General features: G+C 33.3%; 2 protein-coding genes across 2 annotated transcripts; one reads left to right on the forward strand and one right to left on the reverse strand.

The window, feature by feature from the left end:
• The first annotated feature begins 185 nt into the window (after nucleotides 1-185).
• Nucleotides 186-2,616, forward strand: LOC141834509 (uncharacterized). Its single transcript, XM_074721830.1, has 5 exons — nucleotides 186-197; nucleotides 306-388; nucleotides 532-628; nucleotides 2,146-2,202; nucleotides 2,356-2,616. The coding sequence occupies exons 1-5, from the start codon at nucleotides 186-188 to the stop codon at nucleotides 2,494-2,496; spliced, it is 390 nt and encodes a 129-aa protein (XP_074577931.1). The 3' UTR covers nucleotides 2,497-2,616.
• A 4,337-nt stretch (nucleotides 2,617-6,953) lies between these two features.
• On the reverse strand, nucleotides 6,954-26,037 carry LOC141834510 (putative DUF21 domain-containing protein At3g13070, chloroplastic). Its single transcript, XM_074721832.1, has 12 exons — nucleotides 25,390-26,037; nucleotides 23,278-23,375; nucleotides 23,061-23,154; nucleotides 22,647-22,729; nucleotides 21,996-22,094; nucleotides 19,640-19,721; nucleotides 18,702-18,841; nucleotides 18,548-18,626; nucleotides 18,402-18,465; nucleotides 17,363-17,454; nucleotides 12,491-12,556; nucleotides 6,954-7,073 (listed from the first exon to the last, which is right to left on the reverse strand). The coding sequence occupies exons 1-12, from the start codon at nucleotides 26,035-26,037 to the stop codon at nucleotides 6,954-6,956; spliced, it is 1,665 nt and encodes a 554-aa protein (XP_074577933.1).
• Between the last annotated feature and the right edge of the window lie 153 nt (nucleotides 26,038-26,190).

A 26,190-nucleotide genomic window follows, 5' to 3' on the forward strand; every position in this document is an offset into this window, starting at 1 on the left:
ATTTTTGACCAATTATTTTTGACCCAAAAAAACTAAGTTATTGGTTTAAAGCTGTTTTTTGACCAATTATTTTTGACCCATAAAACCAAAGTTATTAATTAACCTATTTAGTTTTACCAATTCACCCATATCAATATCACATAAAAATATCCTGTCATGAATCAGTTAAAGAATATTCTATTCACATGGACTTTATGGTAAACTCATAAATATATAGAATGGGCAATCACCCATAAACTTGTAGCCTTATTGTTAAATATTTAATATAGAATGGGCAATCACCCATAAGGTGATCATTGTGTCAGAATGTCGATGAGACTTTGGACAACTATTGGTTCCGTTTGCTTGTACGGGAATGGGCTCAGTTTTGCATCTTCCTGTACATTGGGTAGGTTACAGGAAGAAACCTGTGTCTAATTCAAACCTAATTATATATTTTGTTTCCTTCTCACGTATGTAAGTAATAAGTTGGCAGTGGAAGTTATCTTCTTACATTTATCAGAGTTATTTAGGGTTTTGCTCATTTTTCAGGTGGACTTTTAGGACACAAAAAGTGTCTCCTCATTTTTCTGTGATGCCTACCTTGAAGTCAAAATGGGAGATGAGAGTGCCTCCTGTATATAGCATAGTAAGTTCTGCTTCTAGAACTCATAATTCTTGTTATTGGTTGGTGAGTGTCTGTGCTTATCATTGTAATCCTTAGTGAGTATTTGTACTTATTGTAGTAACCCTTAAGTAGTATGTTTCATCATGTGAATCTCTTTTCAATTAAATTATGATTTTCATTGCATACACAAAAATGACCTCGTCTACTTGCATTGCAGCCTTCACTGAAGATCATAACTACTTGTATATCATATTTACTATACTTGCCCATGGTAAACCTCAGTTAATATGCATATAGGGATTTAAATTGATAACAAGAAAAGATTTATCTGCAGATTATTTTGGAAATAGAATAAAACCCTATAGTTGTAGTTTTCCATAGTGCAACACAGAAATAGTGGAAAGGGCATGATTTTCCGTTTATGATTTTCTGTTTTACAAATTTGGTGGAAACTCAATATTGGATCAATTTGTCAATTTTTCATTTGTTTTTTGTGTTTTTAATTTTTTACAAAAGTGATGAAACTGGGATTTTTTCTTGGATATAAACATTGGTCCTGTGGTTTCCATACTAGCGCTTCCACATGACACAAAACTCGTTTATAGGGAATATAGAATCAGTAGACTCTGATAATAACTGGAATTGTGAAATAGAAGGATTATTTCAAATATTTGATTTTTCTGGATTAGATCTTTGGTTTCTTTAGTATGTTTGATGGCCTATAATCATCGTAATCAAAATTAGTTTTCATTTCCATTAGATAGAAGAGGACAAATTGGCTGTTGGTAACCATATCCATAATTATTTTTCAAATACCTACAAAATAACTACAAAAATTCTCCTAAGGAAGCCAATGGCTGTGATAAGTTTGGGCATGTGGGAAGAATTACTTGTACAACTTATCTAGTGAAAATGTCTGGGAACTAAGAAACAAGGAATACGACGATGTGTACATTCAATAGCCAAAATAAGAATGATATACAAAATATTGAGTGTCATTCCTATATGCATGCACTAGTACTGTTAGAATGTAGAACAACCATTTACTTGAGCAAGAATAGTACTAGTTTTCTGCAAAAGAAAAGAATAGTACTAGTTTGCCTTTGGGACATGGTTGAGTTGGTTATTGCGGAACATATTTTCTGAAATAGACAAAGATCGAATCTCAACGAAGCCGAGGCAATGCCCTCCCCCGTTGTGGTCAATTGCAGCTTCTTGATTTACCTCCTCACATATGATCGCGGGGTCGATCGTGTGAGGCCGCTGGGGTGGCGGATTTCACCTTTTGCTGAAGAAAGAATAGTACTAGGTTAACTGACTTTTGGGAAGTCGTCATAATGCACCTTTGAAAAATATATAAGTATAATTGGTCAATAACACGATTTCCTAGCTGTGCTATGCAAAACATGAGCAGAAAATTATCTCCGATTCTTCTAGTGTTCAGATCATTGTTCTTAGCATGAACTTTCTCATTTTTCCATACTTTATAGATTGGAAGTCATCAAGGCTATTTCTTTACATCCACTGAAACTTTGCAGGAAATGGATGCTTCTGATTTCAACAATTTGGTATCTCAAGAATGGCATGTTGGTGTGGTGAGTGAGACAGATTACTAACTCTTGTTTCTTCTTTATACTTGTCAACTCTTTTGTATACTTCCTCTAAAGTAATAATTTTGTCAATCGTCCAAAGCTTATTATTCTAAGTGGTCGTACCAAGTAATGGAAATAACTCCCTTATTTCTACAGCCAACTTCAACTCCTTATTCCAGTAATGGAAACTCCTTCAATCCCTTGCTGGTTATAGTGCAAAATCCACGTTTCCCCAGCAAACATTCTGCGGCAGCAGTGCAAAAGGACAAACATCAAGAGTTCTTTTTCAGCAAATAAGTGTCAGCATGTTGAGGCTCAAGTTTAGTGAAAGGCACAATAAAGCTCTTTTAAGATGAAGAGTACTTTTATATTGTTTAGGGATGTAAATTGTTTTGGTTTTTCAAATTTTTATATATATAGGCTTTTGGACCCCTAAATTTGGGGTCATTTATAGTTATCATTGCGTTCATCACTACAAAATTACTTCAATAATTTATCAAACCGCTAGTCAATTCTTCCTAATACCCAAATTGCATATCCAAATTTTATATTTACCAAAACGACGTACCTAATTCCCTATACCCCTCCTTCACTCCACTGATTGATCATGTGCTTGTCTGAAACATCCCATGCAATCAAAGCACTTTTTAAATTTCTTTAGTAAAAGGTAAAATTCGTCACTCTAATGATCTTACACGATCAGTCTTACGATCATCTATGAAGAGGTAAATCAAGAAATTGCTGTTGAAAGCACCTTTCAAATCTCGAAACCTAAACAAGAAAATATACAGCGCCATCTACTTTGGTCACTATCATTTCCCCGAGCAATTGAGCTTTTCTTCGTGAATGCCCAAATGCTCAAAACCCAAACCCTAATCTCCCTCTTGGCCAAAGCTCCGACTGCAACGACATCTCTGTTCTCGTCTTGTTTTCGCTCAATGCTTCATCCTCCTACAGAAGCTCTGTCGTTGTCACACAATTCATCTGTCATTTCTTGATCATCCAAAGCATTCGTTCGTGAGAACCAAACCCTAGTCTCCTCCCAGCCAAGCTCGTCCTACGTGTGGCGGCTCTGTTTTGATTCGTGACTTCATCTTCCGGCCAAAGCTCCCACTTTGATTCATGATTTGATTCTCCCAAATTTTTTTCTTCGTTCTAATATTTCATCCGGCTACAAAATCACTTCCTCATACAACGTCAGAGTTTCAAAGTTCAAACTTACCATCATATCAAAAAGTAAATTTTTTAAGATTTTTTTTACCATCAGTGAATTATTGGAAAAAAGTTAGTGATGAACATAGGTATCTTTTCTTGGCCCGTGTTCATCATTGATGCACCCAAAATTAATTAACTTTAGATGAGTCATTGCCTTATCGTTCTAGGGACTCAACTGATTTTAACAGTTTAGATTTTTATTGTTTCTATAATTATTTAAGATAATTTTATAGGCTATTTGATTGATTTTATCAAATTTAGAAAAGAAGTTACACTAGATGAATGTGTTGGTACATTTTATCAATTTTTTTAAAAATTTTTTGGAGCTCCCACAAAGGGAAGGATCCATTCAAGAATACATATCCATGATCCTAGAACTCATATAAATCAATTGTCAAACTTACATTGGGCTACTCTCTAATCCTGGAATTAAGAAAATTATTCCATAACCTTAGAGAGACGAGCCTTTGGTATCATGAAGTGGTCTCCTCCTTGATCCCCTGTTGCCGGATCGAAGAATCCCTCGATGTGAGATTCCCAATCTCTCCTCCTTTATGGTTGCCGCCCCTTATCTCCTTTTATAATTTTAGAGCTTTGATATAATTTCTAAAAAGTAGACCACCTTAACTTAATTTCCTAAAAAGTCAAAGCAGTAATGGAATTTCCTAAAATATAGAGGGGGTTAACAAAATTTCTTAAAAATAGGAGAGGTGCTACTATACATGCCACAACCATGTTAGGAGACACGGCCAGACCATGTGGCCTGCTGGAATGCTCTTCGTCAAGTGGCAACAAGAGACATGATCGTGTCAGGGGACATGATCACGCTATGTTCCTTGTTGGAGTGCCCCTCGTCAAAAATCAATTGGGAATACGATCGTGATAATCACCATGGGCTAGCCATGTTCCTTGCTAGAAATTCTAGTTGATGCTCCTTTGCCAATTCTGCCTCCTAATGATCCATGGTCGTGGAATGTAGTACGGTTTAGCCATGGATCATGCTGAAATATGAGCTCCTTTGGCTTTTTGTCTCCAAATTCGCTCCAATGCCAAATTCTTTCATTTTCTAGCAATATAAAGCACAAACTAAAGTCATCTGAACTAAAATGGTGAAATAAATGCAGATGCAAGAAGTTTATACAAAATATGCTCATATAATGCAATAAATATATTCTAAATAAGATCAAAAATATTTGCATGATTCACACACATCAAATACCCATAGACTTAAACTTTTATTTGCCCTCAAGCAAAACTTGCAATTAAAACTAATGTGTGAAAATTATCATCCTTAGCAAGTTCATTTAATTCTATTTAGTAGTTTTATTAATAAACAAAGATATACGAATTATCTCATTATGGACTAACCTAAAAATTCTTTGTTCAATGTGCAAAGTAATTCGACGACTCTAAAGCATTAATTATCAATTCAAATTATTTCATCATTTCACTGTGTTCTCAGAGTCTCCAGCACAAGGGGCATTGATGGGAATCTTGAAATTCCGCTCCGTTGAATTCTTGCCGGACAAAAATTTTTCGAAAACGAAATCTTATCAAGTGGCCCTCATAATCTTTTCTGCAAAAGTGGATCCGCCACCTTAGCGGCCCCACACGGTCGGCCCCACGACCATTTGTGAGGAGGTAAATCGAGAAACTGCAGTTGGTCACGACGCAGGAGGGTATTGCTTGGCTTCGCCAGGATTCGAACCCTTGCTCTCAAGTGGCCCTCATAATTAATCAACTAGGAGGTTGATCAATGCATTAAGATCATTGGGCTCTTGTGTTTGGTATCCAGGGTCCATACGAAGAAAAATAATTTACGCAGCGAAGTAAATAAATTATACCTTTCTTCTTTGAGATGTGTAGGAGACTTTTACCCGAAGACCTCTTTATCTTCTGCTGTATTCCTCTTCCTCTTCTCGAACGTTGTGTGGGCAACGAACCTTCGAGATAACTCCACCAAATCTCTTCAATCCAATGGCTAGCAAATAGGGAACCTTCTTCTCCTTTCTTGTTCTTCTTGTTCCTCCTTCTTCTTCTTGCTCTCTTGGCCGTCGACCCTAATGAGAGGGAGTCCCCTTGTGTGCCAACCCTAGTAAGGAAAGGGAGGGGAGGAACCTTGTTGCCGAATCAAGGGAAGAAGCCTTCTTAGGGGTCTATTTACTCCTACAACTTCATCCTTTAACGAACTATCTACAATAACACCAACTCCATTTCTTGTTTTACTCTTTCCTGTGTACCATAACTTGAAACCCGAATTCTCTATCAACTTTGCCTTTTCGCCTACCCATTTTGTCTCTTGTACACACAAAATATTAATTCTTCTCCTAATCATCGTATCTACTATCTCCATTGTTTTACCAGTAAGGGTTCCTATATTCCATGTTCCAAATCTTAGACTATTAATTTTCCTATAATCTTTATTCTTACCCAACCTATGGTGTGAGAACTTTTGCTCATTTAACACTACACCCAAGTTCTCATGGAGATGTAGCGGTCCTTGCCGAGACGTTACAGTCGGACCCTGCAACGCGTTCCTTCCGGGGAACATCCTAGCATTAACACAATTGTATATTGGATCCATTCATAAGTGTTTGCCTTAGTTTTACGCTGGCTGGCAACCTAACGCAACCCTCCTCCTTTATCCCGGGCTTGGGACCGGCAATGATAAGGTAAACTTATCACAGGCGGAGTTCCATTTGTCTTATGTAACAAATTTTTATAATGATGATAATTTTATTTATAAATCCTAATTTTAATAAACACAAATCTTATAATATTAAGTTTCAATTTTATAGAAATTTATTATAAAATTTAGATTTATAAAAATCTTTAGAAAATCGTGTTACAAAAATTTTAATTTTGAAAATTTAAATTTGGGATTGTAAAAACTTATCGTAAAATAAGTTGTTTACAAAAATATTGTTACAAAAATAATTTCCTATAATCAAAATTCAAATTTGTAAAATCTGAATTTGTTCAATTTATTATAAAGATTACAATCTCATAAATTTTATATTTTTATAAACTTTAAATTTCATTGTGTTGAATTGGAACTTATAAAAAGATTATAAAAATATTTTTTTAAACATATTTATATAATTTTCATAAAAATTATTATAAAAGTCATATTTTATATATAAAAAATCAATAGGTTCGTTAACAGCCTAAATTGTCCAATCTTATCCATATAGATCCGGTTTCATCCTTAGTATTGAAGTATTTGAATTTAAGATTGTCACACCAAACATTTGTATATCTTCCTCTCATCTTTCTTTGATGATGTTAGATCATGATGTGTAATAATAACTACAAAATAAGGTCATGCAATAAACTAGAACATCCTTCCTTTTAGATTACAGGTAACCATGGATTCGATTCCACTATCTCTTCTTTGGTCAGACTCCTTTACCCTTCTTCCATTGCAGCCTATGATCCCATTACCTCTCCTCTTTTTCATCTTCAATTTTGGCAACATGGCAACCTTTCATCTACTACTACTAGACAACAATAAAGCCGCTTATCAACTCCTCTTCCAATCACACTGCCTCCACACTCATCTTCTTTGGGTTGCGACACAAATGAAAGTCTATGGGCATTGGTCTTGCTTTTCCTTCCTCAAGTCTTAGTTGGTCCTTGTATTCTTGCATATGTGCCATCTAAAAGCCAATGAAGACTTGAACAAAGAACATAATCTAGTAAAGAGTTAACTTGTGCTTCTATCTCCAGTGAAGATCTAATCAGTGAAAATATTTTCTTCTTATATTGCTAATTCTAGCAAATAGTCGAGCTATGATATCTATCAATCTATTTTTCCTCCAAGACCATTGGGATCTTCCTTTATTCGTTATTTCATGTTGATGGAGAAGCCCACTCGAGACATTAGTTATAATCTTTTCACACTTTATCCTCCATTATCAATCTGTTGGTTGGTCTAAGCGATCATGGCTTGCTATTCCATCAATTATCTCTATACCTTTGAAATGAGATGAACAGGAGTATTCGCTGCATGTTTCAGTAACTCCCTAAGTTTGTTTGCCCAGTGTATGAATATTACGCTTGCATTATTATTGTCTCTGTCTATGTTTTGGTTATGAGTTTTTTTAATTTATCAAACAAGGTAAAATAGATAATATCTATGCTCCAACTTAAGGGGAGCCTTAAAAGTATTGGGTTAGTTAGGTACTAGATGTAGTGACTTCAGCTACACATTAGTACTTCTGAGTTATCATGAATTTATATATATTCATGTAATGTAAGGGTCATGTCATTAAAAAGCAATGCAATATTTCATTACCCAAATCCTACAAATGACAAGGAGGAAGGCATCATGTAGAATCATAGAAGAAGGATTGATCTTGGGCTATGATATAACTTAATTCAGGTCGCATGCCTTGATATACAACCTCATAATGCTATAGAAAAAAGAACGAAATGGGTGAGATTTCACTTGTAAATAATGTCTTAAACAATAGGTTAAATCATCTTTCATAGGCTTTTATGATAAATCAGGCTTGGAACCTAATTTAGGCAAAATGGAGCAAATTGAAATAAAAAAGTGACTTAAAATAAAATAATGAATTCCAAACCCCCAATCAGTTTATTTTATTATCAATTTATTATAGAAAGACCAATGTATTTAGTTCTTTGCATTACTTAATCTTCTGAAACTGGAGTAACATAACTGCATCGAGAGGAATAATGTTAAAAGATCAATAGCAATGGCAAACGGTTTTGACCAAGGAATTTGTCACATTAACAATTTAGCTATAGGATTATTAAGGACTAGACTAGTTGTGACCAAGAAAATTGAAGAATTATAGTAATAGACAGGAAATAATTGAAAAAGAAATCACTCATCTATATGTCTGATATAATACTCACTAAACACCTCCTGTGTGATTAAATCCATAATCATACAAGTATACAATTATTAAATATAATAACTTAATGTTCCTTCAAGCTATAACTCCTCTAATGTGTGATGAAAACAATGAAGTCGATGAAGATAATGAAACATAATGAGGATGCAATCCTGGTGCATCAATTGAGATTCTATGGTGCAATGCTCTATAGACTGAAGTTAACGAGTTGATCATACCTCCAAAGGATGAAATTGTCTTTCTTAACTCCCCTCTAAATATGAGGATGTCATATTAAGTTTCAAGCGGAAAGTTATCAACGGTTGCACAGAACAAGAGATTGATTGGGGTTTCAATATATACTCTTGCAACAACAAATTAATACCAATAGAGAGACTGAGTAATAGTCAGATATAACTCCAAGAGATAATGAGAAAATGTCATTGAGACTGAGTAATGTTTTGACTTTGGCTGACATAAAAGATACTAGAAGAAAGACAATACCTAAACTGCCTTTGAAACTGTAACCAACAAGCATAATAGATCCATAAAACTATTATACAATGATGATATTAGGGTTACAACTTACCATATCAAATCTCAGAGGAGACAAATGTCTACAGGAGACTAAAATTTTCAATCATTGTACTCTAGAAAAGGGAGATTCCAGGATCTCAAGATACACAGACTTTGAGAGAGATGTTAGAATGGATAGACAATAACTAATCTTCATCCTCAATAATGTAAACAATATATCAAAGAACAAATGAAAGATGAAAATTATATTCGTTATATTAAAGCTCATGCTCAGGCAATTTTAGGGGCAGACATTATCTCTTTGACACATTTGCTGCAGCAGTGATGCCTGTTGGTGGCGTGGATGAATTTGCTGCAGACTGAAGTGTTGTACATGCAGTGAGTGATTCAGTGCAGCATATTCCTAGATAAATTAATTAATTAGAACTGCTTGAGCAGCAGTGCTGTATATGAGAACAGTGGGTGATATAGGACAGCATAGGTTTTTTCTCAATAATTTGTTTATTTAGCTATGTTTCTTTTCATTATATTTCCTACTTTAATAAGCCAGCTCTTAATTTAACCATCTCTTTGCAAGATATAGACCATTTGCAAAAATTCAAAAAGGATTCCAAATCATTAATATCTGTAGACAATAGGATTCTATTTACGTGGTACCGTTTGTTTAAATTTTTTTACTAAATGATTGTAATATAGATAAACAAGATTTTTAATTAGCAACTTTGCATAGAAATTAAATACAACATACACATGTTTATAATTTTATGTATGTGCATCAGTGAATCTAGTAAAAAGAATCTTATGGAAAAACTAATATTCTTGACATGGAAAATTTATAATTTTATAAAAATATATATGTCAGCTAATTATTTTTTATTAATAATTATCGATATAAAGCTCAAATTCTAAAAGTACCATGCATTGTTGAGGTGAAATACTTAGTTGACGGCTTTAAAATTCTAGCATTAAATGCTCCAATGTTTACTTTTTTCAGTTCACTTTTTGCTAGCTGCAGCTATTGTACATTTCACTCGACCTTTCTTCTTTTAAGATAAGTTTTTCATCAAAGGCTTTTTTGAGAAAATATCATTGAATTTTTTTGCAACTACCTTTGTTGAACAAGCCAAAAACTTGGGTGTGCGACTTGGTCTAGGGACTCAAAAAAAGAATATGGATGGATGCGTCCAAGAGATTGATTGGACTTGATGGTGGCATAAATATTGTAGGCAACAACGGATCAAGCATAATCTCTTCTTCATTTCTCGATTTGATTGTGGCAACGAACATGGAAGCATAAGAATACCCCTTTATTCTTCATCTTCACTCTCTCCCTCCTCTCTTAATACTAAATTAGTGTGATATGGTTAAGAAATTAAAAATTAAAGGTAGAAGAATAAAGGGATGGGATCTTGAGAAGAGGTGAGGGAAAGAATAGGGATGAGAGGGAGGCTCCACACCCCCTAAGAGGATTGAAAACAATGAAACCTTAATTACATGATTACACATGATAAAGTTGAGATGAATGATAATGAGAAACATTAAAATCATATATATATATATATAGGATTTTGATACAATTTAATAACAAATGTAATAAACCTATACTCATATAGTAATTAATGCAAATAAAATAATCATAGAGGCAAAGAGCCCATGCTCTAAGAGAAGAAAATGATTTGGGATAGATTACAACACAAATGAACAATATGAATCATGCAATTTCGACAAATCGACAACTTAACAAAGTCTCAAAAAGAACCGACCATCATGGATTAACATATCATTTCATGTTGTTTGACAAGAGAAAAAACATTTTGTACCGCTCGTCAATTGCCATGCAGAGCTCATTCGAGACCCTGAAACATAAACAACTCCTCGAAGGCTTCACACAAGGCATCAGCTTCACCATTTGCTTCCCTTGCCCTCTCTCCCTTTCGTGGCAACAATTACTAACACTTAGATTCAAGGTTTAAAAGTACCAAAGTCGATATGCAAAGCTTGTCCGAGACCCTGAAACATAAACAACTCCTCGAAGGCTTGACACAAGGCATCATCTTTGCCATCTTCTTCCCTTGCCCTCTCTCCCTTTCATGGCAACAACTATTAACACTTGGATTCAAGGTTTAAAATCTTAAGTTGTACCAAAGTTTCAATATTTGTCTAGAACAATATGGTTTTGGTACCATATTGTGTCGTGTCAATACGATTTGGATGCTTATATTTTAATTGTGGTTGTTTACAATTGAGTAAATCAAATATGTTAATTCATTAAATGATTGTGCAAGTCAATAGATTGTTCAATAAATTAATTAGATATTTGTACTTCTATAAATATGTATATGTAATGTATGTGTTATCCAAGGAAATATAAATGTTACATAACAATTGTAATATAAGTTAGATAGCATTTTATCAAGTTAATAACTTAGTTACCTATAAGTTTACAATTAAGTTATTATAACTTACTATATTTACATATAATTTTATAATCAAATTATTGTCACTTACTCTTTAAGTTATTATAGCTAAGTTATACTAATTATAACTTAAATTATTTAATTATAATTATATGTTATATAATAATAACTTATCTAAATTAATAATAATTGATTATTTATAACATCTAAATTATATAACTTATACAATTACTATAAGTTACATAATTAGAGATGACATCCAAATCCCTAATTGCGCAACAGCAAAATCGCACATCTGCACAACAGTGAAATTGTGCCTCAAGGCTCATAATGCTATACGTCAAGGTCGACTTCTCACAATTCCTTACCAAATGTTTTTTCTTTCAAGTATGCATTGCTTACTCTCTACATCGCTTCATCTCCAGTCCATTGATTTGTAGCCATTTCTCACCCATCCCTTTTATGACTTCAGAATTTCATCAATTTTGGCATGGTATCAAACGAGAAAAGACAAATCTCAACACTTTCATCCAATACCACTATTATTACATCGGTGCAAGCAACACAATAATGATTTGTCTATGTCGCTTAGTCTCGGGTATCACTCACATGTCAGAACAAGCTAGATAGAATAGCTTGGCATTTCAACCATTGCTTGGATCTTAGAGGATAAGATGATTTCGTTGGAACAATAGATCTTTACAATAATTCCAATTTTATATTTGTAAGGCTTTTGTTACACAAATTTAGTTTAATTTAGTTCAATTAGACATGCAACAACTGTAAGTATTTTAGCGTATGCAAATTACTTCTGCGTTCAACCTGAAATCCTCATAACTAAAGCATTCCAGAGTGAAATATTTGTGGTCTAGTGACGTGGAAGAGGAAGGCAGAGATGATAATATAAGTGTGTGATTATGAGGAGAAAAGTGGTGATCAAATAAAGTGGTTGACAGATTAGTTGATTTCAAAATAAACGCACAGGAACATGAATCTCAGTGGAGTTGAAAATCCCATTATATAGGAGGAACTTAACGGCTTAAGAATATTTATTTCCATCCAAAAAAATTTCATACATATTTTACAAGAAATATGATGTGAAGTGGGCAAGTGAAAAGAAAATCAATATTTAAACTAGATCTATATGTTCTTAAGAAGAGGAAGATGTAAATCAAGGAATCATCATGAAAAATCGATTATGAGGTGTTATCCACAAATTTAAAAAAAAATCTCATAGATGCCACAATATAATTTGCTTACCTTGGAATCATTTTCATCAAAGATTTCTCCTACAATTTCTTCGACAACATCTTCTAGAGTTACTATCTGTTACAAGCCAATGATCATGGTCAAAAGTAAAAAAAAAGAGAGAACAATAAAAATTTGATTCACTTGAATTCAAGCAAGAATATATTTGTACTGTATAGGATGGTAGATTATAGTTAGATTTAGAGTATAGAGCTATAATATTAGTCTATTTGTAACTGAATAGGATGTTAGACTTCTAGTTAGATTTAGAGTATAGAGCTATAATAGTAGTCACTATCAAGGTTCCAGGAGTGGCAGAAATTGTAAAAATTAAATGCGACAATATAAGAATTAAGTTGCACCAGAACAACACAACAATGACAAAAACATAATGACTAAGTGAAATAGTTAAGTAAATGTATATATGGATGATTCTAACTAAATATTTGATAGAACATTGCTGAAAATAACATAGGACAATATACCCTATCATAAGTATCAGGGTTAATAAGTGATTATGTAGTGAGTTTAATTCAATATTAGCATTTTAGAATTAGGGCTTTGGTTATCCCATGAGAAGCAATACAATATATACTTTCCCCCAAATTCTATGAGGTATTAAAGCCACCCTTCTAGAGTTAAAGGTTTTTCAAAGTGGTATTCCATGAGATGACTACAAACGTTGGATCCTCTTGGGTCTCGGGGTGAGCAAAAGTTTAGTTAAACCGAACAAACTGATCGAACCGACCGAATTTAAAAATTCGATTCGGTTATTTCGAAATTTTAGTTTTTTCTCTAAAAAATTCGGTTAATTCGGTTCGGTTTCGATTTTAAAATTCCTTATTCGGTTAAACCAAATTAATTAAAATAAAATAAATAATCAGTAAATTTCTAAGTAAGTGAACTTATAATTCCCTAACTAATTGGTTAATCTCCCATAATATTTAAAAATTTTGATTATTTCGGTTAATTCGACTTTCGAATGAATTAACCGATATTTTATTGTTTCGGTTTGTTTGGTTTTTAGTTAAAAATTTGATCGGTTCGGTTAGTTCAAAAAAATTCAGTTTGGTTTGGTTTGGTTCGGTTCGGTTCGGTTTCAATTAATTCGGTTCGGTTCGATTTTAACTGAATACTCAACCTTACTTAGATCCACGGTACAAATTTCAACCTATTCTATATTTGTGCTCTTGAGGGATCTAGCACACTCCACCAATCGGCCAAGTCGATATCCCCCTATGCTTAGATTTACTACTCAATTTAGCATGGGAGCAGGGTTTGTAAAGGCTACTATTACCAATAGAGGTCAAAAAGAAGTGGTAGCAAATATTGAAGTTAGAGATGTGTATCAAGCCACTGATACTAAGGAAATAGGGATCTGCCGTTAATCGTAATTGTAAACTAGCCACATTTAAGGCCATTTTGACCTCATCTCCAAGAAAAGATCCAATGCAAAAGCTACAAGAAAATTCTCACTTACAAATCTTCTTATGAGACTGGCCACCTTACTTGCTACATAAAGTGACATGACACTAGGTTAGTTCTTGCTCAAGTGACATTATCATTTTATTTTTTTCAAATGAGAAAACAAGAAAAGGTGTCGCAAATCCTGTTACCATTTTTAATGGCCGACTCAATTGGCTTTGAATATTTTATTAGAACATAACTTCAACCTTATCTTAGAAAAGTATGCAGTTTCAACATGATAAAAATATTCCACGAGACACTATAAAATTTAATTGAAGGGGAGCCTTAGTACAATGGTAAAGTTATTGTCATGTGACCTAGAAGTCACGGATTCGAGTCTTGAAAATAGCCTTTTGCAAAGTAAGGTAAGGCTGCGTACAATAGATCCTTCTCTGAGATCCGCATTGATAGGAGTTTCATACACCGGGCTACCTTTTTACACTATAAAATTTAATTAATGATTTTACATTGCATAAATATAAAATAACATTAACTTTATTGTTTGGAGTAGTAGTCGTAATGCACAATCATGCATATGTTGCACTGCACATTGCATAAATGACAATTTATTTATACAAAAATGAATAATTATTTTAAAAGGTTTTAAATTTCTTCATAAGGCTCATGTGATTTCAAACTATGTTTCTCATGTTGTTCATTTTTATGGCATAAATGAAAAAAAAAAATCTATCACATTTGATAATGTATATACAATAGTTAGTTTAAAAGAAATTTAATGTTATCATGAAAAATAATTTTTTTCACATTTGTTGTATTTGCTATGTCTCAAACCTTTGTATACAAGACAAGCTTTAAAATAATATATTAAAAAGTTTCACAAAATAGAAAAGCAATTAGATTTATTCAATCATCACTCTCTAGGACTTAAGATCTTAAAAGGTTTTGCAGAAGATTAAATGTTAAATATAAGAAAATAGTAATTGAAATATCATATAGGTGAAACTCAATCTACCTTTAGCTAAAATCAGCCCTACAATTTAGAAGCTAATTAGGAACGTTTATGGTTGATATATTTGGTACTAACCAATTAGATAATAATAATTGATTATATGTTGAAAATGCATGTAACATTTTAAAAAACTTTTATCCTTATACAAGTGGATTTTCCATAGTACATAGTCCAACCTCACACCTAACGGTTTATGCATTATACACCTAATGGTGTATGCATTATGAAAGATAAGTTTGTTATTTAAAAATTATAGATATGATAACCTTGTTTTTTATAAGGTTATTAAAGTTATGAAAGAAAATTTTGAAAAACATTATTCAAATAGCTTTGATATTATTTGTCTAGTCATTATTTTATACCCTAGGATTAAATATGTAAGTCGTTGTAATATTATAAACCGATACTATAAAAATTTAGAATTAAAAACCAATAACAAAAAATATTAGAAAGTAGAAATATGTTAAACAAAATATATTCAATTTACCATGGTATCATCATTGACCAATGTCAAAAGCTCCAATACCATCTTCTTGTGGAAGGTTAGACATGATGTCTACATATTGTAGGAGCTTCAGTTGTGTCGGTGCTTATAAGAAAAAGCTAAGTCTCTAAACTCCATGAGGTAAACAAGTTCAACATCTACCTACGTTCTTCCATAATCTAAAAAATTAAGAATACTTAGATGTATTAGAGTGGAGGAAAAAGCATGCAACGACAATGTATCCTATTTTAGTTGTGATTACTTGTGATGTACCGACAATTCATGTCTATAATAGCATCTTAGACATATATGCATATGCCTTAAGCATTTGATGGAAGCAAAGGAGCGCCTATAAGATAGAGGCACGATCTCAACATTAGACTCAAATCCCAACGAAGTTGGTCCAAGTGATACATTATGACCAAGCCAACCATGACTCACCTTAGCCTCATCTTGGTATATGGTATGTAAAGGTAAATAGAACTATATTAATCATAATCATTTCAAAGGAAGCTACATAGGCAACTCAAATGGAAGATCAAAAGGTCGAGTTTGAATCACATACATAAATATTTTTAACCTCCTACTTGAGTCTTGAGATGTAATATTTACATTGTATTATTATAGTGAAAATGTAATATCATAAATATGTAATGATGTAAATATTAAAAATTTTAATTTATAAAATTTTATAAATTTTAACGAAGGACAGTCTTAACGCAACTGTTAAGTTGTTGCCATGTGATCTGAAGGTCACAGGCTCGAGTAGTGGGAACAACCTCTTACAATACAAGGTAAAATTGCATACAATAGGCTCAATATGGTCCAACCCTTCCCCGAGACCACACATTGCCGAGAACTTCGTGCACCGAATTGCACTTTTTTTTAATCTATGTTTCTAATTTTTTTCCTTATTTTTGATTTTTTTTTCTTTTTTCTATTTGTAGAAATTTTTCTTATTTTTGAATTTTTCCTATTATTTGGTTTTTATATTTTATTAATTTTCAAAATATTTTAAAGAAATTTTATATTAATTAGATTTTTTATTATTTTTATTTTATTAATATATTGTTCAGCAAACCCAAGGTGACATAGACGTGGATCAACTAGCTTAGGTTGGGCAAGGAAAGATAATGTCATTGGTCATGCCCATGATGAAATGTGTCATACCCAGCCCAACCCAACACCTAAATTAGCCAAGCCATACAGCCTGGGCAACCCATTGACACCGTTAATCCAACTTCAATATAGTGCACCATCTCTAACTTGTCTCATTATTCATTAATTAGTGGGTTGTGTCAATCCTCCTAAGACTGTGCCATATCCAATTGACAAAAATTACAGAAATAAGGTTAGGCATGATCATTGTAGTAGTGTTTAATCTACAATGAAGGATCACAAGCAAAATGAGAAATTATTCAATGAGAAATTGTTTAGAAACCTATAGTATATTGCCCATGCAAGAAGCATGTGTGGTTTGATTGTATCAATGTTTAAGGAAATAGTTCACTGTTTTCTATTTTTATTTTCCAAGATTTTTCATAATATTTCTTCTTATTTTTAGAGATTAAAAAAATCTTGTGTAAAGAATGAATTTCACTATACAGTGGTATGAAAAAAATGATTTAAAAAATTCTTTATTTTTATTTAAACTTTTAAATACTTTTTCCTGGAAAATAGAAAAGTGAAGAATTTCTCATGAACCAAGCAATGCAGCAAGTGGCACTTCATAATTGTTGGATCCGTTTGGAGACATGAAATATAACATAAGAAGATCCACACTCTAAATACATGGAAGAAACTATGGCAAAAACATGTATATAATTGGATGGCAATGTTAAAAATTAAATGTTTCATGAACCAATGTTAGACACTTCTCTAAAATGCAACTAAGAGTATCAGTACCAACAAACAAAAATATGAAGTTTGAGTGTCCTTTAAAAAAACTGAAAATATAACTTACACCAACAGTTCCCCCATATTCATTCAAAACAACAGCCATGTGGACTTTCCTAATGCGCAACTCTCTCAACAAGTTCCACACAGACATTGAATCTGCAACATGAGTTGAATTTAAATGAATAACTGGAAACAAAACTTGTTAACAAGGTTGTAAAATTAAATTGTCTTGGTGAATTATTGAATTATGAATTGTAGACCCAAATTAAAAAATATATAAAATATGTTAAAAATTAATTCATCTTTATTCAAAATAGTTTTGATATCTAGAAGTATGTAAAATAATATAATCTGTCATTTAATAGCATACTAAAATAGATGAAGTTGATTTTGATTGATAAAAAATATATTTATAGGAACATTTCTTCTATCAACAACAGCAGACATTATTAAGTATTCATTTTAAGAATCGAAACAAAATGAGCAATAGAAATATTACTCGTTAAATTCTTTTGATATAGAAAATGATTGTCTCTAATGGGAGATAAGTTAGGCATGACATGTCTTCTAAATCGCTATTTCACCTTTATTGTCATTCTTTGTAACAATGTGACAAGATTTATTTTCCCATTATTAGGTGTCAAGAATTCACATTTGACAAGATTTGTTTTTCTTCTATGTCATCATTAACTTTAAGATTCCATTTGTTGGGTCTTTATACTTCTATAGTATCATCATTCTGTCTTTCTTTGATAATAAATTTGGTTTATGTTGGTTTAGTATTAATTTTGAATAACTTAAATTTCCTTTTAGATGATTAATTTTAACTTTAATGAGTTAGAATAAGATCCGTATCGGATCGTATTACATCATACTGAATCATCACTCTTCTTTTCATTTTGAATCATACATAAGAATCATTTGTTTTATATGTGAATTGGAGCATGTCATATGATCAGAATTGTGTCATGACTTTCACAATAATGCCTAAGAATGAAAAAAGTACTAAAAGCAACAAGCTTTTGAAACATAATAGACCATGACGTGCTCTTAAGGATTTAGAATGTTCTAATTTGACGACTTAAATATCCAAATTTCATTACCAGGAATGAAGTATGTTGGCATGTGAGCAATCTCCATTACAGTTGATTCTTTTAGCTTGTCAGCCTTCAGAACAGGAAAAAGTTATTGGACAAAATTGGAAGTTTGACACTTTGGCTCACTAACAACAACCCTAAGAGACATTTACCTTTTCAACATATTCCAGCATGTCCATTGCATATGCAATGCCCACTATGTTATCAATACGATCTTGGAAAACAGGTACTCTAGCATCAGCATGAATAAAAGGTATATCAGATTTTGGCAAATTGATGATCACACAAATCAATTGTCCAACATACCTTGAATATTGATATGTTTCCCATAGATTTTTGAAATCAACTAGCTTTGCACTTGCATCTATGGCAACTACATCAATCAAAGGAGTCATTACCTCCTTGACATGCGTATCTTTTATCTCTAGAACATTTTCAATCATATCCTGTTATTAACCACTACATAAAGCATTTTAGATGTTTGTCATACAATATAGACAACATGACTAAGCAAAAAATACAAAAAATGAGATGTATAGTATACATGGATTACATAAGGGGAAAAACTAAAACTAAAGTTTCCAACCCCTTTTTTGGAGGATGCATAAATGTCATCTATTTATGAAAAATCAGAAAGAAAACATCAATGCTTTAAAAAAGCACACTATGTTTTAGTAGTATGTCTTCCTTCTACCTCCTCTAGTCCTCTTGTTAGTGCAATGTTCATCCATAACATTCTCTATCCTCTTGAAGAAATGCTCAATCACCATTTGATTTATATCAACAACCTAATGACCATCTTATTTTAACATGTCAGAGATTTACCATGACTACCCATTTTAGAGACACGACCCAGAATTTGTAATAATACACTTTCATTGGACTTCATGCTAGAAAATAATGGTAGATGGATGCTACAACCTATTTTTCCCATTGAAATTAATATCTAAAATCTAAATAAAAAAGGGAATTTGTGCATGCATAGAAGATAAGGAACTGTGCTAGGCATTCTAATATGAGTTACATTACAAGAGAAAACACACTTGCAGATATTAGTTTTAACCATGTGTTATCCCGAAATAAAATTGAATATATGAAGAAAAAATCTTGGATATTACATTTTACTAAATGAATTGACTAGCACAAAGAGTGGCAACCAAATATACTTAATCTCAAAAGCTAAAGCAAACTTCCTTGGAGATAAAACACAAAAATCTTGAATCAATCAATATTGATTGCAGCACCTGTTCTTCCTCTTCTATTGCACCGCTTAGTTCTGCTCCTCTTAGCATCAACTTAAGTTCATCTTCGGTCACATAAGGTTCACTATATTGACAACAATAATGATGAGAGGTAAGATAAATTAATAGGAAAGTTTCTTTAACATGGAATAGTAAAGAAATCATATAAAGAACTTGCCGCCTCAGTTTCAAGGTCAAAATGATCATTGGATTGTTATTTGATCATATAGAAGCATATAAGCTATGGTACATCTTGTATGTAGAGGGACAGAGAAAATTGTAGTATGAGAATGCAGATTCCAGTACAAGTTGGTGCATTCAAGAACATATATAAGTTTGATCTCAAGCCACTTGGGAAGGGATCCACTCTTCCAAAGAAGGGGTTCAAACTTACCATTATATAAACAATTTTGACACATGGTCTGAAGTGAAGAACATGGATAGGGTACTGATGAAGCATAGAACCAGTAAATACAAGACCATACTAACCAATAGCATTGGTAATACAATGCTAGTAAGACCACACCGCATAATTGCAAGGTTACATAAGTTATTTTTGACCAATTATTTTTGACCCAAAAAAACTAAGTTATTGGTTTAAAGCTGTTTTTTGACCAATTATTTTTGACCCATAAAACCAAAGTTATTAATTAACCTATTTAGTTTTACCAATTCACCCATATCAATATCACATAAAAATATCCTGTCATGAATCAGTTAAAGAATATTCTATTCACATGGACATTATGGTAAACTCATAAATATATAGAATGGGCAATCACCCATAAACTTGTAGCCTTATTGTTAAATATTTAATATAGAATGGGCAATCACCCATAAGGTGATCATTGTGTCATAGCTAGAGGACAAGTAGCATGTTTGGAATGGGAACTAATATTTTATATTTTCTCCACCTTTCTAGGATGAGATAAGGATGCATCATTGGAAGCACTTCCAGTTGATGAATTCATAGAAAAGTTTGATGGGTTTGTTAGAGTTTCTCTGGTGGGTTGTCAAAACACAAGTAATAAAATTGGTCCCTTTTCTTTACATAACACAAGTATGAAACTGTGAAGAAGTTGCAGTAATAAAAGCACACATGTGGACTGTCTGTAATGGTGTCAATGATATCTCCAGCTTTAACGACAGTTAATATTAGAATTGCAACTGTGAATGTTAGATGATGCCAGAAGTGTTTTTGACACTGGCTTCAATAATCTTGGGTTAGCGTGATTACTGATACTGTGCAGGCTAGCCGAGCTATTACCAAAGAATGAAACTCTCTTTGTTCTTAAGATTAGCTACATTGTTGTAAATAGTAGTATAAAGTTAAACTTTAATTATAATTTATTGATTTATCCATCATTTTCTCCATTTTTAGCTTATACAAAAACATCAACTTTTTCATCTATAGTGGATTTGATAGTTGCAATCCTAAATAATGGCAAGTTTTTATGTCCAATGCTGCACTTGATTGTATCTAGACAATATTTTATTAGAAGCAATTTAGAATTAAGAAGCTAAGCCAACTACAAGTTGTATTCCATGTTGTTCCATAAATACTTTTTTGGCTAATTTCTTTGCTGACGTGAGATGAAAATGACTGTCCATTGGAAAAACATATATTCAAAATCTTCCATCTAGATGGTTTCTCTTAAATATGATCTTCTCTGTGTTACACTATGCAGTTGCTGGTCTTCTCAAAAATGGGTAAAGCTTTGTTTTCAACGAGTTGCTAATATACTTTATGTTTTTCTTGCTGATGACATGTTTCTGTGGTTTGTTTGAGAAAATTATGCTTTCCAAATGTGTTTGATTGCTATTGAGAACTATGAAGATTTTGGATTTCTTGCCATCAGTCCTATATTTGTTGTTGGACTTGAATTTTATCGTGTAAACATATCTTGCAAGAGTTATTCCAATAACTAAAGTGTTCTCCACAAATTGTGAGGGTACATATGCTAGTTATGTTGAAGGTACAGTCTTCCTATCTAAGCTTTGAAAAAAAAGGGCATCTACACATATATATACATCAATATCTCATCATTTTAAAAAGCTTTTCATAATGAAAACACCTTTTAAACACATTAAAAGATCAAAAGTAGAAACAAATGAGTAAATACAACCAAGTCTCTCCTTGCCTTTGAGTTCTTTAAAACAAAAGTGAGTGATGTTCTACCTCTCATCATTTTTTTAGTATGTTCTAATAATTATAATAATGAATTCGCATTATAGTAAGAAAACTAAGAAAGAATTGCTTGCAAAGAGCCAATTTATAAATTATATCATAAGATAGCATGAAGGAGAGCCAAAGAAAATAAAACAAAAGAATAAACAGATTGATGTGTAGACAACCTACCTTATACCTTTTAGACCTAGCATTTTCAGCATACCCATCGAAAGAAAAGTGGTGATCCGCCCAACCGGATATAGGACTACTGAAAGCCATGCTACCGGTCTAACCTAGTTTGAAATATAAGAGATCATCACACACCAATTTAAGAAGAGAACAGAGAAAAAAACTAATCATTAAATCTATCAATAACTTTTGAGTGTTCAATAAATCTAAAACAAACTTTCACATTTCGCAAGTAAATCATATCCTTCCAATTTTGTAATTAGTCTATAGCAAAAAAATTTATGATAATTTTAATTAGTTCTTCAGGATAATGTTTTCACAGGGCATCATGCCATTTTGATTCTCTAATGATCAAATATGTAATATGTTAATATATTAACTTTTATTTATCTTTAAAAAAAATTAACAAATTATTTCAAATTTGTTGAATCAATATATAATGTGATTCAATATTCATAGAAAATGCATCAATTGAGAATGTGCTAGATTTGTTTCAATTACAAATTTAAGAGAATATAATGCATTTGTTAAAAATGAAAGTTTATGATAGATTTGTTAACACTTTAAAAATCCATGCGAGATTTAGTAACTGATCCAATACTAAATTGGATAAAGAAATGAAAATCTTGTTTCATAAGAAAATCATCTCACCTGACAACAAACCTAGCTACTTCCGCGGCATTATGAACAGCAATGCTTTTTGGTGTAATTTCTGTTAGCAACAAAATAGCAACCTGAAATCATGAAAAATATACTAATCAGTCGAATTGTTTATACAACTCCAAGATAAGAACATACAAAAAACACATAAAACATCAAAACAGGATGACTCAAGTTATTGCGGATACTACATATAATTTCGTAATTTAATATATGACAAGGTTATGCTGCTGTGGTATGAATTAGGAATGCACGGAAACAGAGTTTGGCCCAACTTGATTAATAGGTACCCAATCTGTTAATACAGAAGGATCCCTGCATAAATTACTGTGTATAAATAACAGTCTACACCTCTGCATAAACTTTCGTAGTGTAATAAGAATGCAGATGAAGTTAAGAGCATACAGTCATGACTCCAGTTGCTGCACTAATTCCAGCTTCTCCAAAAATTGCAGTTGCTGCATCCGTAACAAGTGCTGTAGCACCAATATTGACCACACTGAATGCACATCACCAAAAAGAAACATAAGATAATTATGATCTCAAACACTTGTGGGAGCTTGAAATAACACAAACATCGAACACAAAAGCTCATGCACGGTACTAAATTGTCATTTATTACGTTGTGCCAATGAGAATGGTTGTCAAAAACCGAGTAACATCACGCTGAAGCATTCTGAACACACCATTTTCAGGATCCTTTTCAGCTAATTCACGAACCTGATATAAAAAAACTAAGCCCTTCAAGCTTTATTATGCTGGAGATAGACAAATACACTTAAACAAATACAGGTAAACACATTCGCATAAGCTTTATTATGCTGGAGATAGACAAATACAGGTATATGCATTTACAATTTAATTGTAATATTCACTTTCAGTGCACAAAGAACATCATTAAGCCACTCTTGTATCATTTACAATTCTAAGCTTGCAAGAATAGGGAAGAACATATAGTGTCAGTCAATTCATGTCTTCAATAATATAGCTAAAAGAAGCATATGGAAGCAATCCAAAAGTCAATTTCTTGTTGTCTGCTACTAAACTAGCATGTGAAATTCTCTTGCAATTGCTGTTTGTTTATTATAGGCTAACCCAACTCTAGAAACAATGACTCTTAGTCCAGAAGAGTCTATGTAAATTTGAGGAGTGTCAATCTATGTACTACAATTTTTCATTAAAAAAAGGTATTTTATGACAGATTAGTCACATCAGAGCAAACTTGTGGTTGCTTTAAGGCTTGTCTCTGAGCCAACATGCCCAACCTTAAAATCATTATTTCCAGCAGGACAAATTTATATTTCCAAAAGAAACAGAATTAGGATCCAGAGCATATTAGCACCTAATAATAGCCCATAATACGAGCATATGAAATGTTGGCATGCTATATTCAAGGAAAGATGCATAACATGGAATACAATGATGATCCTATAGGTATATTAGTCCAATGTGGAGAAAATGGAAATGGAAAGGGAGATAGGAGCCACATGATACAAGTTAACGCAGGCAGTAGGATGTCATTGAAGTGGCACCAAACAAGATATTGGAATGCGAGGAGATGATGTAAACCAAGCTTACCGCGATTGAAGCTAAACCAGTATAAAACTGGTTGTGAGTAGGATGGTTTAGGCACTAAGCAATTGAGTACAATTTTCATTTAGACAAATAGTCGTCTATAGTTCCGTATTGTCACTAGCTTGAAGTGGATCGCCTCCCTGGATCATGAACTATGCCATGCTATGACAGGTTTTCTAAGAACTCTAGGATCCTAATTAGAATGAAATTATTATGTAAGGAAGAAATGAAGAAATTTAGTGGAGACCAGAATGATGTAAAACAATATCAAATTATTCCTCCACTTCCTCTTAGCTGAGCATTACAGGAAAATAATACATAAGCGAATCAGGTGTAATTTGAAAGAAATAAAAGACTTCCATACAATAGTGGAACTAATAAGTAGGAAACTAAGTATTATACTTCTTTCTTCTCTTGGCAATTTGTCTTGTCAACTAAACAAGTTACCCCGAGTTGAGAAACACTAAATTTGTGGAATAACTTAGCTTAGGCCGCTTGGCCTCATGTATGCCTTTTCCTCACAGACCCACATCTTCCTCTCTTTGGAAGTAAATTTAAGGCTAACATTTAGATATAACAATGATTAGCATTACTCAAAAATAACAAAAAAAAAAAAAGATGATGACTCAATAAACATGAGCATGGAAATGGATACTTGACTACTATCATATGGAATTATTTCCGAACCAACAAGAATGGAAACTACCTACATCTTGCGATATGACAGCAAAACAACAAATGGAACACAGCCTTCCTTCAAACAAAGCTGGTGGAAGGTTGCATAAATCCTAGGATATCATTCCTCTCTTCATGAGTCCAACAAGCAAATAAGATGTCTTTTGCCATGTGATGCTAACTCCTCAACCTAACATAAATTTTGCAAATTCTATTCCACGTGATGCCATGGATGCCTTATGCATTAGATGATATAATTCTTGTCCATCCTCTATGTACAGTCACTAACATAAAATGATGGATGTTTCTACCACAGAAAATAAAGCAGAAAAATTGCAGCAGCGAAACATCTTTCCAGGCGACCCTAAATCTTATACCTAAAATTAGATTCAGCGGATGCTATGCGAAACTGCAAAAGGTAAGAATTGCCTAACTTTATGCGCATCGAGGATAACTGAAACTAAAAAGACGATATTTCTCGCACCTTCCAAGGCCACAGAGTCGTGATGGAAGTTTCCGCCATAGAAAAGAAGGCAGAAACCCCTAGCAGAGCAGCCAAAAGCAAACCTTGCTCCCGAAACACACCAAGAACCTGTAACAACTTCGGCCCCAACCCACTAAAAACCGCTTTCTTGGAACCAAACGCCAGAATGCCAGACTCCGCAACTCCCTCGGCAGCAAGAACTCTGCCGCAGTTCGCAGCGAGTAACCCGCAGGCAATCATCGCAAGCACAGAACGGAAACCCCGCGATCGAACCAGCCCAAGAACTCTCTGGTCCAAGGAAGGCATCGCTCTCGCATCGGAATCCCGACCGCTGCAAACTGGCGAAAGGGCGACTCTACTTCCAGAGGAACAGCAGAGGCTCCTGGAAATGGAGACAAGAAAGCTCCTGCGCCCGTTGCAGGATCCAATCGGGGGAGGGTAAGTTCTGAGAGGAAGACAAGAATTGGGAGTGCGGTTGTTGAGGCGGCCCCTGGGCACGGGTCGGGCAACGAGGGAAGCGCTGAAGGCGACGGAAAGCATCGGTGATCTGGAATGGAGGAAGGAGGGCGGACTAGCGCTAGGGTTTGGGGATGGGCGGAGGGGGCAGCCGGCGAGGTCGAGGGAGAAAGAACAGAATGGCAGTGGCATTGTTTGTTCGGCGACGGCGTCTCTTATATAGATTTTTTTTTTCTCGCATTAAAGCTATTTTATGGTTTTTAAAATTATTATTTTAGGATCACATTTTTAATATTTATTTATTTATTTATTTAAAGGATGTCCTTATAGCATTTTAATTAAATT

Source organism: Curcuma longa, chromosome 9, assembly GCF_044706935.1.
Source record: "Curcuma longa cultivar G26 ecotype Majalengka, Jawa Barat chromosome 9, ITB_CL_G26_1.1, whole genome shotgun sequence".
NCBI classification, from domain to species: Eukaryota; Viridiplantae; Streptophyta; class Magnoliopsida; order Zingiberales; family Zingiberaceae; genus Curcuma; species Curcuma longa.

Coding starts and splice junctions, on each gene's coding strand:
- LOC141834510 (XM_074721832.1), bottom strand. CDS start 26,037: ATGCCACTGCCATTCTGTTCTTTCTCCCTCGACCTCGCCGGCTGCCCC. Junction 23,376..25,389: donor CGACTCTGTGGCCTTGGAAG/GTGCGAGAAATA, acceptor TTTTTATATCAG/GTTCGTGAATTAGCTGAAAA. Junction 23,155..23,277: donor ACCATTCTCATTGGCACAAC/GTAATAAATGAC, acceptor ATGTGCATTCAG/TGTGGTCAATATTGGTGCTA.
- LOC141834509 (XM_074721830.1), top strand. Junction 629..2,145: donor TGCCTCCTGTATATAGCATA/GTAAGTTCTGCT, acceptor GAAACTTTGCAG/GAAATGGATGCTTCTGATTT. Junction 2,203..2,355: donor AAGAATGGCATGTTGGTGTG/GTGAGTGAGACA, acceptor TTATTTCTACAG/CCAACTTCAACTCCTTATTC.